Here is a 17,953-nt window from a genome sequence, read left to right as displayed (position 1 = left end):
CTTTGCGTATCAGGCTAAAACAGGTCAGATCACATTTTGCCATCTCTTACGTGCTATCCACATTCAATAATCAAATATTTATTATTTTATTTTAAAATTTTGTTATATATTATTTTATATTAAAAAATATAATATTTTATTTTTAAAAGAGTTGTAAAGTAGAAGTGAGAGAAAAAATTATTATTATTTCATTTTAATTTTTTTTATATATTATTTTTTATTAAAAAAAGTATAATATCTTATTATTAAAAGAGTTATAAAGTGAGAGTGAGAGAGAAAAATAAGTGTAAAAGAAACTTATTTTTATCTTTTAGTGGTTGAAAACGGCTAGGAAGCAGCATATTCCAACATATGAACGGGGATGCCGAGGATAACATGCCACCTAAGCGACAACATATGGCACATCAGTTGAGTTAACTACTTAACTTCAAATTCAAGTCTTTTACAGTTACACCACACTGATCAACCTTGTTAATGCTTTGCTTAGTTACCCTTAACAATACAACATCTTAAACACAAAAAAGTTTCATCCATTCATTCATTCACTGTGTCAGAAATGAAAATCTGCACCACCTTGTGCATGCTGCTGCCCATGGTTTCGGTGATGATGATGAGCTGCAGCTTCATCACCATCATGGCAGTGACTGAGAGCCACATTCCCACCACTTTGGATGGCCCATTTAAGCCTGTAACCCGCCGGTTCGACCCATCACTGCGACGGGGCAGTGATGACCTGCCCATGACTCATCCAAGGCTCAGAAAGAATGTCACTTTGAATTTCCCTGAACAGATTGCTCTTGCAATTTCTTCACCATCTTCTATGTGGGTTTCTTGGGTTACTGGTAGTACTTTACCTCCTCTCCTCAGAATTTCCAAAAAAGCTGTCATTTTTAAGAACAAAGAGTTCATGATATTTCGGAAGGATTTTATGGGGCATCTGATCTCATAAGCCTGATAGTGAATTTGATCCTCAAAGTATATGACTACTACTTACTAAGTACTTAGTCTTTGATTGTTAATAAACTAAAAAGATGTCCTTTAAAGTAGTTCTTGTTTTTCACATTCATCACTACATGTTATTATAGAATGCAATTTAGTATCTGCAAGTAAGAATTAAATTGCATTTTAATGATAATATATAGGGGTGATAGCTACTTTCATGGACCTTTTTTATTGAATTGCAGGGTTAAATTGAATCTGTCATGCACTTTGAGGAACGAAATAGACCACTCTATTGTCATTTTGTGATGTTTTAGTCTGTACACCAACGATTCAAAGAGATTTGCACGGTTATTTGATTTTAGGAGAAAATTTTACAATAACTTAACTACATATTGTCATGCATGTTATGTTCATAGACTTTTATGATAAATATCTTGAAATCATACCAAGGATGATTTATGATTTGCAGAGTGTAATATTCTTTGAATTTAAAGTGGATAGAAATTAAATTTTCTTTTGAATGTTGATGGTGTTGTATTCTAAAGCATCAAGTTGTTGTTGCTTGGTTGTGTTGTTTGGTTTCGGATAAGGGGATGCACAGATTGGCCTCAACGTGACCCCAGTAGATCCTGCATCTGTTGGAAGTGAGGTGTGGTATGGGAAAGAGAGTGGCAAGTACACAAGTGTTGGGAAAGGTGATTCTGTTGTTTACAGTCAGTTGTATCCCTTTGAAGGCCTATGGAATTACACCTCTGGGATCATTCATCATGTGAAACTTGAAGGTATGTTTGATTTGAGTTACTTTTTATTTGCATTTCTGCTGAAATGGAGGGTAGTTGGAAGCAGTGATTACTGACAAGGAACATGCCACTGGTTGATGTGTTCCTATGGACATGATTTATAACATTGTCTGATTCATGCAGCCAGCACATGATCTAGTGGCAAAAAGGCTTGGTTGTTGTTGTCATTGTTAATTATCTTAGGTTCTTGGAAGCAATGCTTCACAAAGTTTGATGTCTGTCTAGTGACACAATTGTTGGATAAAAGAATTTACTTGTCCAATAAATTTGTGAAAGATTATTGTTCTTGTGATAAAAATCCTTTGAAAGAATGTTCTATTTTGTCTCCAAAATATTGGCTTCTTTCTCTATGCTTGCATTCCACTCAAAAGTTGTGCCATATGTATAACCTAACTTTGTCTATTTTGAGTTTCAAACTGCTCAATTCTAATCTAGCTGATGTCAAGTTTCATAATGATGTTTATAACTTTTTATTAAAAAAAAACACTACTCAATTCTGGAACCAATTACACATTCTTCATTTAGTACTCTTCTAATCATATCACCTATCACATAACAATATCTAATCAATTTTTTTTGTTAAAAAGAAAGTTTGAAATAAAGTATCAGAATATGAAATCCTTAATAGTACTTATTTTCTGTAAATTTGTTAAGATACAAACTATAAGATATAAACCAAGTGAATAAGTAAAATGACACAAATTTGATCAATTTGGAGAAAGTTCAGAGATATTTCTTTGTTGGTGCAGGTCTTGAACCTGGAACCAGATATTATTACAAATGTGGGGATAGTTCTATTCCAGCCATGAGCCAAGAGCGTTTCTTTGAGACTTTTCCAGAACCTAGTCCAAATAATTATCCAGCTCGAATAGCAGTTATTGGAGATCTGGGCCTCACAAGAAATTCTTCATCAACTATTGATCATCTAATTCATAATGATCCTTCAATGATTCTAATGGTTGGAGATTTAACATATGCGAATCAGTATCTGACAACTGGTGGAAAGGGAGCTTCATGTTATTCATGTTCATTTCCAGATGCTCCTATTAGAGAAACATATCAACCCCGATGGGATGGGTGGGGAAGGTAAACTACCTCAAGTTCTGAGTTCTGTGACAAATTATGTAATCAAGCCTTAGCTGAAGCATGCTAATCTAATTGTATGTTCAACAATAACTTGAAAAAAATCTACTTTTCTCTATATAGACTATAGATAGGCATTTATACTTCCCAATTGTGAAAATGAGACTTGGATAACCCAATTTATTAAGGCAAGCTGAAAATATCAGTGATGAGGGACTAGCTTCTTGCTAAATGTTTCTTCTGCTTTGCTGCATCTACTTTCATTTAGTGGTTTGTTAGGCTTGTGAATTGCTGCATTATTGGTGCTATGTTTGACTATAGTCTATTTTCTCAATATCAAGCATATGATTGTTAGAAAAACATATTGAGGGTGGGAGAGGAAGTGGTGAAATATTAGCATCTGTAATACAAAAGTTGAAAAGCAATTTGGTTTCTCAAACATCAGGTTTATGGAGCCTTTGACCTCAGAAGTTCCTATGATGGTTATTGAAGGGAATCACGAGATTGAACCTCAAGCTGGTAAAATCTCATTCAAATCATATTTGACACGATTTGCAGTTCCTGCTGAAGAAAGTGGCTCTAAAAGTAACTTCTACTACTCTTTTGATGCTGGGGGCATACACTTTATCATGTTAGGAGCATATGTTGATTACAATAGCACTGGTAAATGATAACTAATGCTTACCTTGTGTAATTTTTAACCACTCCATGCACATAGTTTTAGATGGTTCAACTTGACTTGAAGTATTTCAATCCAGGTGCACAGTTTGCATGGCTGAAGCAAGACCTGCAGAAGATAGACCGTAGTGTGACCCCTTGGTTAGTAGCAGCATGGCATCCTCCTTGGTATAACAGTTATGCTTCACACTATCAAGAATTTGAGTGCATGAGATTGGAAATGGAAGAAATTCTCTATCAATACAGGGTAGACATTGTTTTCAATGGTCATGTAAGTTGATTTTTTGTATTTTAGAACATTAGTTTGTAAATATCCAAGGTCTCTCTTCTTCAGTTTTACATAGATTGTTTTCTTATGATGGATTTATGTTGTTAGTATATTATAGGATTAGGAAAATGTGAAACTAGTTTTGCACACAGTTTTTTCAATTATTCATCTACAACAGTGTTGAAATTGAGATTATTTTACAAGTAGGTTTTTTTTCCTATTGTTCACACAAACAGTGTCACATGTTGTGCATGTTGCAGGTTCATGCTTATGAGAGGATGAACAGAGTTTATAACTACACATTGGATCCTTGTGCACCAATCTACATAACAGTTGGAGATGGTGGAAACATAGAGAAAGTAGATGTTGATCATGCAGATGACCCTGGAAAGTGTCCTTCTCCTGGAGATAACATACCAGAATTTGGAGGAGTTTGCAAATCAAATTTTTCCACTGGTCCTGCCAAAGGCAACTTTTGTTGGAACAAACAACCTGAGTGGAGTGCATTTAGAGAAAGTAGTTTTGGACATGGGATACTTGAGGTAAAATCTTCACACTGCAGGTTCAGTTGGCTCAATCATCAATTGTTTTGTTCTAGTTGGAGTTCATAGGAGTATGAATCTGTTTGGATAAAGTTTTCTATACACTAAAATGAAAAAAGAAAAAATCTCCATAAATTAAAATAGCTTATGCATTGCTCTTTTGTAGAACTTGTCTTAGATTAGTTTTTTATAAGGTAATTTTTTACTGATGCATATGCTAATTTTAGCTTATGGAAAAGTTTATTTCACCTTTTTCTTCTTATTTTCTTCTCTTTGGAAGTGTTTGTGTAGAAGCTATTGGTTAATGAAAAAAAGTAGTGCTCCAACTTTACTCTTTATTTAAACAAGTCAAATTCAAAGCTTGAAATTGTTTGTTTAAAACTAGGAAGCTTGTTTAAAAATTGTTTGATTATTTTCCTTCCTTACCTTTATCAAATCTCTTTTTTAAGTATTTTTTGGGGTTTATTAATTTAGTCTTTTTTAGATAGTTTTTATGCTAAAGAATTCTCTATATGAATAAATGATTATCTCTTATGCCAAATTATCATTTTTTTTTTCCTTTACACTCATTGTATAAATGAGTTTAGAACATCATCGGTGAGAGTTTGAGTTATTTCCACGAGTTCCTTATCAAGAAAAACAATATTTTAATGATTAAAGTAAGTTTTAAAATTCATTCTATTGACTGATGAAAATATTTTTTATTTTCATATAAGTATCTTTACTATTTAGATTTACCATCAAGAGGATGTCATGAACATTATTTCTGTCTTCAACTCATTTTTTCTCTCTTCAATCTCCTCCAACTTGTCAGTCAACTTATTTCTTCCATCTTCAAGAGCAAGCTGACTGGTAAGTTGGAAGAGATTGAAGATGGAAGACGCAAGTTGATTGATAAGTTATAGATGAGAAGATGAAAGTAACAATTACATCATTGATAAAATCAAATGGTAAGGTAGACTATGAAAAATATTTTGAACATTTAATAGAATAAAAAGTTTTAACAAACCTACTTTAATTTGAGTTCCACAAACATGGATACATAGGTTGTTTGAAATTGGATAGAGTTCTCACAAGGGATTATAAGCTTAAACTTGTCTTGTGTGTCTAGAATAACAAACAAATTTGGGTGAGTATTTATCTCACTTTTTTTACACTCCTAGTTTGTGTTCTTATTGAAAGTCTTAAAATACACACACTCTCTTTTATTGAAAATAACAAAATTTGGTAGAACTATTGGTGTGTAATATTGATGAGATATTTACACAATGATTCTATTTATACTAATAACCAACTACTAGTGTAGTACACTTGGTTCATCTCCAAACCCATTAATACAACAAGACAACTAATCTGGATTAAACAATATACTAAACATCTGTAAGTATATATACTAATTCATTTCTCAGTTATATAAAGATGCAAAAATACCAGAAACTCTGTCTATATATATTTTGGATGAAAATTTTCTGTGTATGTGGCTATATAATGTATTTCATTGAATTTTTCTTTTTGTTCATGACATGGTCACAGTCCATGGATTCTCATCTGTGTGATCTCTACCCTTTTCTTCAAAAGTTTATGATCCTATTTTGTTGCAGGCTGTGAATTCCACATATGCACTATGGACTTGGCACAGAAATGAAGACAACTACAAAGAAAATGCAGTTGGTGACCAAATCTACATTGTGAGGCAACCTGAATTGTGCATGAAAAACTTAAAAGTAATACTTCCATAAGCTTTTACTATGCACAAGCTTTTTCCTCATTATGATGCTTTATGTGAATGTGAGGATTTTGTTGCTTTTGTTTATAACCCCATCTCTAAACTTTTCATAGCATTTCAGGTTTTATAAGATGAGATTTGCATCTGCGATTCCCTTTTGTCGTAATTCTTCCATTTGTGCTTGGAGGACATGAATCATTGATGTCTGTTCTTCTGCTATATGGTCATTATTTGCATTGTTTCTTGTTGACACCATCATTGTTGTTAAGTTTTTTTTGAAAATTTAAAGATTACTTCGATCCCACGGTGTTCTTCCATCGGTCGGGTTACCTGCGATTGCACTCTGACGCCCCAAGTTATAGAAAATGACTTGACCTATTTCTACTTGACGTGGGATTTCTAACATTTTACATTAAAATTTTATGGTTTTTAGAAGTAAAAGTTTGATTGTTTTAACAAAGTAAAGACTTTCCTTTGAGAGGCTTTTGTAATTTGAATTCAAGCTATGGAAAGGAAGAAAATTTTCACTTGTTATTTTACTAATTAGAAAAGGGTTTTGTTTTTTTTTTTCATTGTCAAGAGTTGATTATTCAATGCCAATTTTGTTTACTTTACCTTAATTGTCAATTTTTCACACACTTAAAGATTCAAGTTATTTTTTGGTTTGGTTATGATTTGAATCTTCCTTTGCATTTGTTGGAACAGCCACAAGATTCACAACAATCACTTCCATACAATTCAAACCCTAAATCCTCTCATGCTCCTAGTCATCTTTCTAAGGTATGCTCCTTTCTATTTATTTTCATATTTGTTTGGATAATTTTTTTCATAAACAGTTTCAAGAGAGAAAAATAAAACAAAATGAGTTTCTCCAGAATTTGAAATTGGCTTTTCAGAATTTGTTAATATGGTTTTTCTAAATTTTTATTTTTTTTAACTAGTGCATAAATTAATTTTAATTTATAAAAAAAATTCATTTTTTCTTTTTATTTGTTTATCGTAGAATTCTATCATCACATCACAATTCCTTGGGCTTCTCTTTATATATGGTCTATATTATGAGGTAAATCATATTACATCTTATTGATGTTTACTCCATCCAATCAATTCTAATTGCACCCAATAAATTTGTACCTAGAATTGGAAATCTAAAATTGAAATTTACAGAATGGAAATCCATAATTGACTTTTTTGTGTGTGTGTTAAATTCTAGAATAGAATTGTAAAACCAAAACTCCAGTCTGAAAAAGCAAATCTAAAAATGGTATTCTGGATTAAATAATCCGAAAGTCTGGATTTGATACTAGCTTCCGCATTATGTAATCTGGACACGCATTTGAACAAATGCTTATAGATTACATAATCCAAAAGTTAGAAAAGACTTTTGGATTATGTAATTTGGAAACTAATCATGCATATAAAAAAAAGACTTCTGAATTATATAATCCGGAAGCTAATTACGAATTTGAAAAATGATTGAATTATGTAATCCAAAATATACATTTTTACTTGTATCCCCACTCCTATTTAAAAATTAAAAAGGAAATTTTAATCATGTTCAAGTTTGGTGGGGTGTAGGAAACAAAAGCATGAAAGGAGTTGTTCTCTTATTAATTTATTGAAAAATGGATACCTTAAACTTGAAAAATATGCAAATAAAAACTAGGTTAAGAATTGTCTCTAATTTTTTTTTTCTTTTCTTTCATTTTGAAGGTGAAATGGAGCTAGGTTTCATTCTATAAAAACACAAGACCATTTGTTCTCCTTTGAGTGTAAAAAATATTCTCTTGATGTTTCATGGAGATAGATTATGGGTGATTTTATTTGAGTTTTTAGAGAGAAAAAATCACTTTTTCTAAAACAGAAAAAAAGCACTTATTATATATTCACTAAACCACTTATATTTTCCACTTTGTACTCTTTTTAGTTATGTATACATGGCATTGTTAATTACACTCTTATTTTAGATTGTTCATAACTTCCATCATGCATTTGCTCACTATATTTTGTTGATGTAATTATCTTTCTTAATTTTTTTATGTAGTCAAAATTATAGTTTTTTTAAATTATATATTGCTCAATTTCTCCATTCTTAATAGATGTCAATTATGTTTTTTTATCAATGTTACTTACACTATTCTTTTTATATACTTCATAAGTTTTGATTAACAGGTAAATATTATTAATTTTATTGATGATGTTTGAATTATTTTTATATCAATATAGTTAATATTTTATCTACCAATATCAATAACCCCCTCTTTTATAACCAATGTAATATGTGTACAGTTTAATCTTTTTATGACAATATCTTTTTTATATATATTCAACTTGTAAAAATAAAGTGACATTTTGTAATTGTCATTAAAAATATTAATTATAAATAAAATAATGTAAAGTATACACTCAATTTGAAGCTATTTAGATTTTTTTTCTAGTGCAAATATTTTTATAACCTTTTAGGATTAGAATATTAGTTTGTGTTGCCAAATGTTTTTCTTCATGTATCAGTATTAACTCACACAAGTGTAAAAGGTTTATGTATCTTAATAAAGTGATTCAAAGTTTAATTTGTAATGATGTATACAATAAATTGTATCGAAAAACACCTTATGGGGATTCAAGGTTTTCAACAATATTAGTAATTATTTTAGGTTTATGTATTATATTTAGTGATATAATGACTAGGGTTTTTCTAGATTGCGAAACACCTATTAAAATATACTAATGGTGTTTTAGATTATAAGAAATATAGAAGGGGTTGAAATAGAATATTAATTCTAAAAAGGTGGGTAAAACTTATAAAATAAAGAAAACTTTACAAAAGAAGGTATAATCTACAAACCCTCCTTGTTATGATAGAATAAAATGAAGGTTTTACAAATAATATTATCATCTTAACCCTTCTTGGAAACTTTACATATATTGTTACATGTAGATTAACATAAAATCATTTAGAATTCTTAATATTTTTTCATGAAAAAACTTTTTTATATAGTCATCTTAAATATGGTAGTTGGAGGTCGTGTGTTGATCTTTGTTCTTATTGTTTTTTTGCTGACATATATTTTTTGTGGCACTCAAAATGTTATGTCCAAGAAATTTTTTTCTCTATAAATTCCTTCATAGTACTAACATTACCAAAGTGAGCATACAAACTTAGAAAGTTGTTTCATTGTGTCAGAATCATCTTGAAGATGTCTCAGTCAATGTTGATAACAAGTAGATGATCAAGTAATTCAAAATTTTGTCTTGTGATATCCACGTGTACACCATATCTAATTCTCATGGTGACGTTATTTTATACTTCCTCTTGTCTTCTGTATAGTATCGTCTAAACTTCGTGTAGCATCATCTAATCTTTAGGTAGTTGACTAATGTTTCATTATTTTGTATAGGATTTAATATTTCACGTGCTCGTATTATTTTTCTTGATACACATTAAGTAGCTTTGATTAAATCAACCAAAACTTATTAATAATTCTTATCATAAAAGTCAATTTGTATTGATTGATAAAACATTGAACATGATAAGTCGTTTGTCCATGTATTTGGTTATTTGTGTCTTTACAACCTTTTCCATTTTTGTTATAAAAACTAATATTAATTTTATGCATAACAAGGAAACACACTACTCCTTGTCTACCTAGTCATTTGGTTACTTTGATATTTTCAAATAATCGGAGTTTTAAAAACAACAAACAAACTTAAAAATGATGTCTCTAAGATAAACAATGTACAAGCTATAAAATGTATACAAAAAAATTATTTATGTATATACTTCTTCCATTTGTCATAAACAAAATTATAGGTGGTAAGAACATCATTATGAAGGTCAGTAGAGTGAAACATTCGTAAATGGTTGTTCTAAGGTGGGAAGCGATGATTCTATTTAAGGTGTTGAATGGAGTGTTTTAGATATTTTTATTTAGGTTTGCACAACAATTTATATATTTTTCTTTTAAATATTATCAAATAGTTGAAAAAAACCTAAAATTTATAAAATACTTTTGATTTTATCGTTTTCTTATTCTCACACTAAACCAAAGACATGGATACTATGTAAAAAGTGAATACAATATGGAGTATATATGCATACTTTATGTAAAAGGTGAATAAAATATGGAGTATATATGCATACTTTTATTGGAATTTTTTTTTAATTTTTAGAGTGCTAATAATTATGTAATTAAATTATGTGAAATATAAATGGAAAGTATATTATGTCAAATCATATTATATATTATAATTAACATTTATTTAAACAAAGAATATTTATTCACTTATATATTTGAGTTTCCTATGAAGATAGTTTACACCAAATATATTTTTGTGGTTTAAATTGTGTGTACTACCTTATTCAATATTTTTCACTTAATTTACTAATACATTAAACAATTTTTCCCCAACATAAATCAACAAAATCTTCTTTGTAAAACAAACAATATAAATACTATAGAACTCGTTTATCCACCACACATGTCCTTGTCATGATTCCTTAATACAAATGAGCTCACTATCCCTTTTGAAAACACACCAAGTACACATTGAAACAAAACAAAGTCTTTATTCATTTATTTATTTATTTATAATAATATATAATGAAATTTTTTCTCGTTGATGTACACAACTTTTTTTTTCCAATTTTATCCATGAAGAAATTACAATTAATTTAATATATCAGTTTAACAATTTCCTTTTTTTTTTATAAATAATCGTTATCCATTTAATAACTTCTCTCTTCCGTTTAATAACTTCTCTTATCAATTTTACAACTTTTCTTACCAGTTTAGTAACTTCTCTCATCCGTTTAATAACTTCCTTTAACAATTTTACAACTTCTCTTATCAATTTAGTAACCTCTTTCTATGTTTTGATTAATCTATGAAAAAAAAAATATTCCTGTAATGAATTTAAATTCAATTTTTTCCTAATTAGATTCAAATTCTTTCATCTTCTTTACATGCATTATATTACACTATAAATTTAGACGTTGTCATTTCCGCTAGTTATATTATTATTATTATTATTTTTCAAAACATATAAACTTTAAAAAAAATGGAAAAAAGGGTTTTTCTAATTTTTTTGTTTTCAATAAACTTAGAAATATTATTTGAGGACTTTAACTAATCCCTTTTGTATTGTTTAATGAATAATTGAAAAGCAATTGTTGTTAGTATATTGATATTATTAATATTTAAATATTATACATCTCTATTATACTTCATATTCAACAAAGAATTTACTTTCTATATTGCATTGATAAAAAAAAGACTTGGATTACACCCTCTAAATCCAAACTATGACATCACATCACATATTTTTTTCTATAGTTTTCAACAACAAAAAAATGCATGAGTCAATTCTTACCCACAAGTTTCTAATGCTCTGCTTTTGCGCTTAAAATTCCTTCAACCCCTTATTCCTCCCGAAAGCAATGGAAAACAGAGAGAAAAATTGGGGGATGGAGGGGGTTGTTCATTCCCTTGTTCTATTCCACAACAAAGCCACCATTTTTCCTTGTGCGTCTCGCACACCCTTCTGGGAAAACCCAAAGGGCTGCATTCAATTTCACACAACAGGGACAGAGGAAAAACAGGGGAGGAAGGAAAAACCAGAGGAAGAAGAAGAGAGAAGAAAAAAACAGAGGTGGAAGGAAGCCATTGTTTTTCTCGCAATTCCAAATGCCCTGCTTTCTGGGTTTTTCTCATCTCCCTCTCCTCTGAACTCCTTTGCTCTGGGTTGGAGGGTGTTGATGTAGGGGAAATTCTCCCCTACATTCGCCATCGTCCATTCTCTTCTTCTTCATCGTCTTCTTGATCGAAAATGGGTTGCATCAGCTCCAAAAGTGTGGTTGCCAAAGCTTATTCTCCATCCCCAACAAGGGTGGAGGTTTCAGAGACGAATCGATCCTCCAGCAGGGGCCGTTCCGGATTGAAGATTTTGGATTCCAAGGCAAATTTGGATAATGAGAGGAACAACAAGTTCAAGAAAAATAGTTCAAAGAAGAGTAATGGGGCTTTTAACTTGAGGGTTGGGTTGGCACAGAGGAGTGTTGAAGCAGAACAAAATGCTGTTGGTTGGCCTCCTTGGCTCACTGCTGTTGCAGCAGAAGCCATTCAAGGGTGGGTTCCTCTCAAAGCAGATTCTTTTCAGAAGTTAGAAAAGGTAATCACAGAGATACTGTTTATGTTCTTCTTGCTCTGTTTCATTCCTTAAACTTGTTGTTTTATGTAGAAAAAAAGTGTTTTTTTCTCTCTTTTAATAAAATATTATGTTTTTTCTTAATAAAAATTAATATAAACAAAATAATATATATATTTATAAAAAAATTTATATGAGACATTATTAATGTAACTTGATATTTCAATGAACAACAATCCTCTAATCCTCTGTCACCCGTATTAAAAAAGAATTATTAAAAAAATGTATTTAATAAGAATATATTTAATTATTAAGTAAATATAGATGTATTTTATATGAATAATCTACTTAATATAAGTTAATGTAAAAATTATAATAAATTATATATAAATGTAATTGGAATCCAATTCAAAAGTTAATATGTAATTTATATTTATATTTATATTTAAATTTATTTATGAAAAATACAAATTGAAAAAAAATTGTCTTTTTGTTGAAGTCTTTAGAGTATGGATGCTTGGTAAGATAGAAGAAAAGTATCCAAAGAGGATAAAGTTTGATATATAAATTAAAAAGAGAGTGGAAAGAAGAAAAACAATTAAAAATGAGTTTTGTTTTCATTTTCAAAAGTGGGTTATGAAATAAATAAATAGACTTGTTTGATAAGTGATAATATTTTTGTCATATTTTTATTCTTGTTTTTAGTTTTAAAAAGTTCAGTTATTATGACACAACTCATTAAGAAGTGATATGGGTTCTAAGCTTTATATTGAAATACACATTTGCCATTGAGAAAAGAAAAGGAAAACAATTTTTTTATACTTTTATTACTTTTAAAATGTTTGAAAACAATTTTCGTATTTAGTAAACTTTAGATTGTAAATTAATTTATAATTAAATAAGAATTTTTTAAGAAAAAAATTTTGAAAAAAAAAAACTTTACTCAAAGTAAACTTTTCTTTCCTTTTCCTTTTGTCTACCACCAAAGATAAATAAATTTTGTTTGCCCTTTTTTTTTCTTTTTCATTAATTAAACATAATTTATTGTAACATTTTATGTTATATTTATTGTAAAAGTTATCAATGTCAAACTTTTAATATTGACATTTCTTATAACATACATTAACATTATTAAAATGAAATTTCAATTTTAATAAAAGAATAATATTATAGTTTATTACAATTACTAGAAAAAGGTAATATTAAAACTAAATAAAGTAGAGTACTTTAATCATAAATTTTTTTATGTTGACATTTCAAATTTCCCTTAAATTTTGTTCTCGTTTTTTTCTTCCTTTTAATGATATATTATTTTTGAAATTAATATAATTTAACTAATAACTATTTTATCGGTAATATGTGTTTTTTGGTTATGTATTGTAATTTATAAAATTACTAAAGGTGACACCTCCATATTAGTATTAGTATTAGAGTAATGATTGACTTTTGAATTTGAATTTTTATCTTTAATGGTTAAAGTTGTAATGTTTGTCATTGTACTAGTCTATTGTATAAGAAATGTTATTATGTTTTTAGAGTAATTATATTTTAAATTTTGTTCTTTTCTCTTTTGCTATTTTTTTCATACTTACAATTTGATCATTGTGTTAAACTATTTTGGAAATATCAATATTTTTGTTAAAATTTTAAAAAATTAGTAGATACACGATAATTTAAAATGTAGAATTATTATCACTCATGAAATTGTTTTATTTAAATACTAAAGTTATGTAATTATACATTTAATTAAAAGTGAGCTAAACTAGTAAAATTTTGTTTTTCAATTTTGAGATCTCAAAGCATAGTTTGAGGAAAAGCTAAAAGATATTATTTAAATGACAATGAGTATATCATCTTCTTATTCTCTATAAATACATTTTGATTTAATGATAAATATATTTTTTAAATGTTTTTATTGGTATAGATTGGTCAAGGTACATATAGTAGTGTGTTTCGAGCTCGTGAAGTTGAAACCGGAAAGATGTTTGCTTTGAAAAAGGTTCGCTTTGACAATTTTCAACCTGAGAGCATTAGGTTTATGGCAAGAGAAATAACGATCCTTCGTAGGCTTGATCACCCAAACATCATGAAATTGGAGGGTATAATCACTTCTCGTCTATCAAATAGTATATATCTTGTATTTGAGTACATGGAGCATGATCTTGCTGGCCTAGTGTCACGTTCTGACATAGTGTTCACTGAATCACAGGTTTGTTAGCATCTCATTTGTAATAAATCTTATTATTCATTGTGTATATTAGACAAGACTTAGTGCAAGTTTGAATTATTGTTACTCTTCTTGAAAAATATGTTTAGAATTAAACTTATCTAAAGTATATATTTCTTTAGAAGTACATTTAGCATATAAAAGTGTGAGGAATTCTAGTGTAGAGTATGGAGTTTCACATTGAGTGAAGATGGGTGAGGTGAGTAGTAGTAGTAGTAGTATATATATATATATAAAAGGAGAAAGACCCACAAGCATAATGACTTAAAGTTTTAGGTTGAAGGTGGTGTTAATGTCTCTTATATACAGGTTGGTTAATGGCTAAAGACTCATCATATTCATATCTCTTAGGTTAGATATCAACTCTCCCTAGTACATATGCTCGAGGAACCCAACAATTAGCATTGTCTAAAGGAAGTGTTATACGATAAAGTTAGTGGAGATGAGTGAAGCCCAACAAAAAGGAAGTTCAAATTATGCACTTAAAATTCAAGTTCTGTTATAAAACTTTGTTTATGATCCTTTGTTTATTTAGTTTACTTTCACCTTTATTTTGGGTATTCAAAAGTTAGTTAACTCACTTATATATATTTAATGTTACATTCATATGTGATGTTTCCTTCCCATAGATAAAGTGTTATATGAGGCAACTTTTAAGTGGACTGGAGCATTGTCATATGCGTGGTATTATGCATAGGGACATCAAGGTATCAAATATCTTATTGAACAATGAAGGTGTTCTCAAGATAGGAGATTTTGGATTAGCAAATACAATCAGTACAGATAATAAACATCCTTTGACAAGTCGTGTTGTGACTTTGTGGTATCGTCCTCCTGAACTATTGATGGGATCAACCAGCTATGGAGTGTCAGTGGATCTATGGAGTGTTGGTTGTGTATTTGCAGAACTTTTTCTTGGGAAGCCTATCCTTAAGGGGAGAACCGAGGTAATTTTCATAATTGATGCATGTTATGTATAACTTCTACCTACCTATGTGAACATTCACACATTTTGTTTAGTTTGAATTTTTTTTGTTGAAAATAAATTTCCATGACTTGAATGTGCTAGCAAATGTTTCCTAAGAAACCATATAATTATAAAAATAACACAAACCTTACATTTACTTTTATAGTTTAACATGTATATGTACTTCTTAAATGTATAGGTTGAACAATTACACAAAATTTTTAAATTGTGTGGTTCTCCACCTGAGGAGTTCTGGAAAAAGACTAAACTTCCTCATGCAACCATGTTCAAGCCTCAAACAAATTATGAAAGCTCTCTTCGAGAAAGATGTGCAGATTTTCCTGCATCTGCTATAAACCTACTTGAGACTTTATTATCCATTGACGCAAGTAACCGAGGAACTTCTTCCTCTGCCTTAATGTCTGAGGTAAAAATTTCATTGATTTGTAATATTTTTGTATTACGTATTCTTCATTTTTAGAAAAAATCTTATTTATAATCTTATACCGTAATATATAGTTGATGTTTTATGCACATGACTTCATATTTGTATTGCTAGAAATGTTAACTTATTAGGATGTTTGTTTAATGTTGACCAACTAAGTATAACTAACTTGGTTGTGTATTCTTTATAGTATTTTAGTGTCAGGCCATACCCTTGTAACCCATCAAACTTGCCAAAATATTCACCTAGCAAAGAAATGGATGTAAAAGTTCAAGAAGACTCATCCAGGTACACTATTATGATATTTATTGTTTATAGAATATTGTCATATATAATTATTTATATAATTGAATTTCTTGTATGCATTGAGAGTTGGAGTTTTACCATTAATTAAGTCACATGGTGTTGTAATGTTACTTTTTAGTATCTTGAAAAATGTGCTTTCAATTAAACAAAATACATTTTTCTCTTATTTTTGGAACTAACTCTTGATCCTTACTCTTAGGAAAAAGATTGAAGGTAAAATGAGAGAGGTTGCAACATCAAGAAGACAACAAAGACGAGTCTCTAGACTTATGCAAGATCAAAACAATTTGGGTAAATCAAGTTCAAAAGAGGTACTTATTTTTCAATGGAATGTTACTACATTACTTAAATATCATTATTTTTTGCAATACTTATCTTACTTTCTCCTCTGAAGAACATGCAAAACATTTCTCAAAATGGTCATAGAGATGATGGCAAAACACATCTTACAAGAGGAAAAGGAGGAGGCATGTACAAAGAGCATACAAAGTCTGCATTGGATACTATGTCTGAGACTTCCCAAATGATGAATGTTGTCAATGGTAATGGATATAGTGTGCCACTACAAGTCCCAGGTTCTAACAATGATTATACATGGGTAAAAAGAAGAAAACAAGATGCATCATCAACTCTATCAGATGGCTCAAGAAGCAAAATTAGTGCACTAGATCCAAACTTTGCCAAAGGAACATATGATTTAACTAACCAAAGGGTTTCAATGGATTTTGATCCTGCTGAATTGATGAATGCTCAGGTAAACATTATGCTCAAGCAAATATAAGTAAATGTTTTAGAATATTAAGTCACAATACCTACAAATTTATCACTATTGTCAAATTAAACTCATGGTCTCACTAGTTGCTAACACAAACTAACACAAGTTTTAGTGTGACTTGTGAAAACTAACACATGACATATAAAGATGCATATCACTAGAAGTTATTACATCGTATAATATTATAATTGTCTTGTAAGTTAGATGTTAACTTCTTTTGTGACATTTTTTTTCTTGTAGATAATGAACTTTAATGTGATACCTAAATACTTGTGTATTTTATTTGTATTAAATTAATTTATATTTAATATTTAACATTGTACAGGGCCGAAGGGAACTTGATGCACAACGTGCAATTCGTAAATCAAGGTTTGGAAGAGGTAAATAAATATATTCATATATTAGAGAAAAGACAAATGTTATGTGTAAAATAATTTGTATAATAAATTGGACAACAAAGAAAGTTAAAGAAGAAAAAATAAATCTAAATTGTCTAAAATAGTAATGTTGTACAAATTGTTATATGAGCTATCTATATAACACAATTAAAAGTAAAGTAATCAAAACATGTTTTGTATTTGAGGTGAATAAAAACTTATATTGTCTAAATAACATTACGAGTGAACTAATGATGAATACTTATTGATGAATTTGTTGTTTACAGATAAATGAGGCAAGGATTGTGAAAATGGTGTAATCTTCATCATTACAAGGGTGATTAACAAAACATTTATGCTATTGATGAACATTAGTAGGGACATTTGAACCATTTTAATTTTTTACTTAATCTCTCTTTGTATCTTGGTGACATTTCCCTCCTTTTGATCACAATAGTTAATTATTAATACTCTTCGATCATTAACATTCATTACAATATATACATGGAACAAAGAAAAAAAATAGAAGATGATACACTACAATAATGTTTTATTTTTATCATTTAAAATTTCACTTTTCCCACACATGCAAATTTTCTCTAAGTCTAAGATTTGTTTTAAGAAAAAAAAAACTATATAAAAAATAGTCTAACATAGCTTGTGTTCTTAGAAA

At 29.3% G+C, this 17,953-nt stretch overlaps 2 protein-coding genes across 5 annotated transcripts; both read left to right on the top strand.

Annotated features, from left to right (window-relative positions):
- Positions 1 to 441: 441 nt before the first annotated feature.
- On the top strand, positions 442 to 9,360 carry PAP23 (purple acid phosphatase 23). Of its 4 annotated transcripts, none has more exons than XM_068645732.2 (10): positions 451 to 842; positions 1,533 to 1,724; positions 2,492 to 2,828; positions 3,271 to 3,488; positions 3,584 to 3,774; positions 4,032 to 4,313; positions 5,915 to 6,037; positions 6,745 to 6,819; positions 7,043 to 7,102; positions 7,753 to 8,040. In XM_068645732.2, exons 1-10 carry the CDS (start codon positions 557 to 559, stop codon positions 7,765 to 7,767), a joined length of 1,779 nt encoding a protein of 592 aa, XP_068501833.2. In that variant the 5' UTR covers positions 451 to 556; the 3' UTR covers positions 7,768 to 8,040. The 4 variants fall into 4 exon arrangements, with proteins under 4 accessions (XP_068501834.2, XP_068501833.2, XP_090157711.1 ...); XM_090301585.1 differs by lacking the exon at positions 7,753 to 8,040 and adding an exon at positions 9,224 to 9,360 and having other exon boundaries at positions 527 to 842; XM_090301586.1 differs by having other exon boundaries at positions 548 to 842; positions 1,544 to 1,724.
- Positions 9,361 to 11,498: 2,138 nt separating this feature from the next.
- On the top strand, positions 11,499 to 17,870 carry LOC137836931 (cyclin-dependent kinase C-2 C). The gene is made up of 9 exons (XM_068645731.2): positions 11,499 to 12,207; positions 14,108 to 14,392; positions 15,040 to 15,357; positions 15,577 to 15,804; positions 16,013 to 16,110; positions 16,328 to 16,439; positions 16,523 to 16,882; positions 17,229 to 17,283; positions 17,568 to 17,870. Exons 1-9 carry the CDS (start codon positions 11,866 to 11,868, stop codon positions 17,573 to 17,575), a joined length of 1,806 nt encoding a protein of 601 aa, XP_068501832.2. The 5' UTR covers positions 11,499 to 11,865; the 3' UTR covers positions 17,576 to 17,870.
- The last annotated feature ends 83 nt before the right edge of the window (positions 17,871 to 17,953 follow it).

Source organism: Phaseolus vulgaris, chromosome 4, assembly GCF_051622355.1.
Source record: "Phaseolus vulgaris cultivar YP4 chromosome 4, ASM5162235v1, whole genome shotgun sequence".
In the NCBI taxonomy this organism is placed as follows: Eukaryota; Viridiplantae; Streptophyta; class Magnoliopsida; order Fabales; family Fabaceae; genus Phaseolus; species Phaseolus vulgaris.
The sequence above is the reverse complement of the archived record's forward strand: the minus strand, read 5'-3'. Positions and strand labels throughout refer to the sequence as shown.

Bases quoted from the DNA above. Each gene is read 5' to 3' on its own strand.
- LOC137836931 (XM_068645731.2), top strand. From the start codon at position 11,866: ATGGGTTGCATCAGCTCCAAAAGTGTGGTTGCCAAAGCTTATTCTCCA. The intron at 15,805-16,012 runs GTAAAAATTTCA...TATTCTTTATAG, and splicing joins CCTCTGCCTTAATGTCTGAG to TATTTTAGTGTCAGGCCATA. The intron at 16,440-16,522 runs GTACTTATTTTT...TCTCCTCTGAAG, and splicing joins GTAAATCAAGTTCAAAAGAG to AACATGCAAAACATTTCTCA.
- PAP23 (XM_090301585.1), top strand. From the start codon at position 557: ATGAAAATCTGCACCACCTTGTGCATGCTGCTGCCCATGGTTTCGGTG. The intron at 1,725-2,491 runs GTATGTTTGATT...TTGTTGGTGCAG, and splicing joins TCATCATGTGAAACTTGAAG to GTCTTGAACCTGGAACCAGA. The intron at 6,820-7,042 runs GTATGCTCCTTT...TGTTTATCGTAG, and splicing joins CTCCTAGTCATCTTTCTAAG to AATTCTATCATCACATCACA.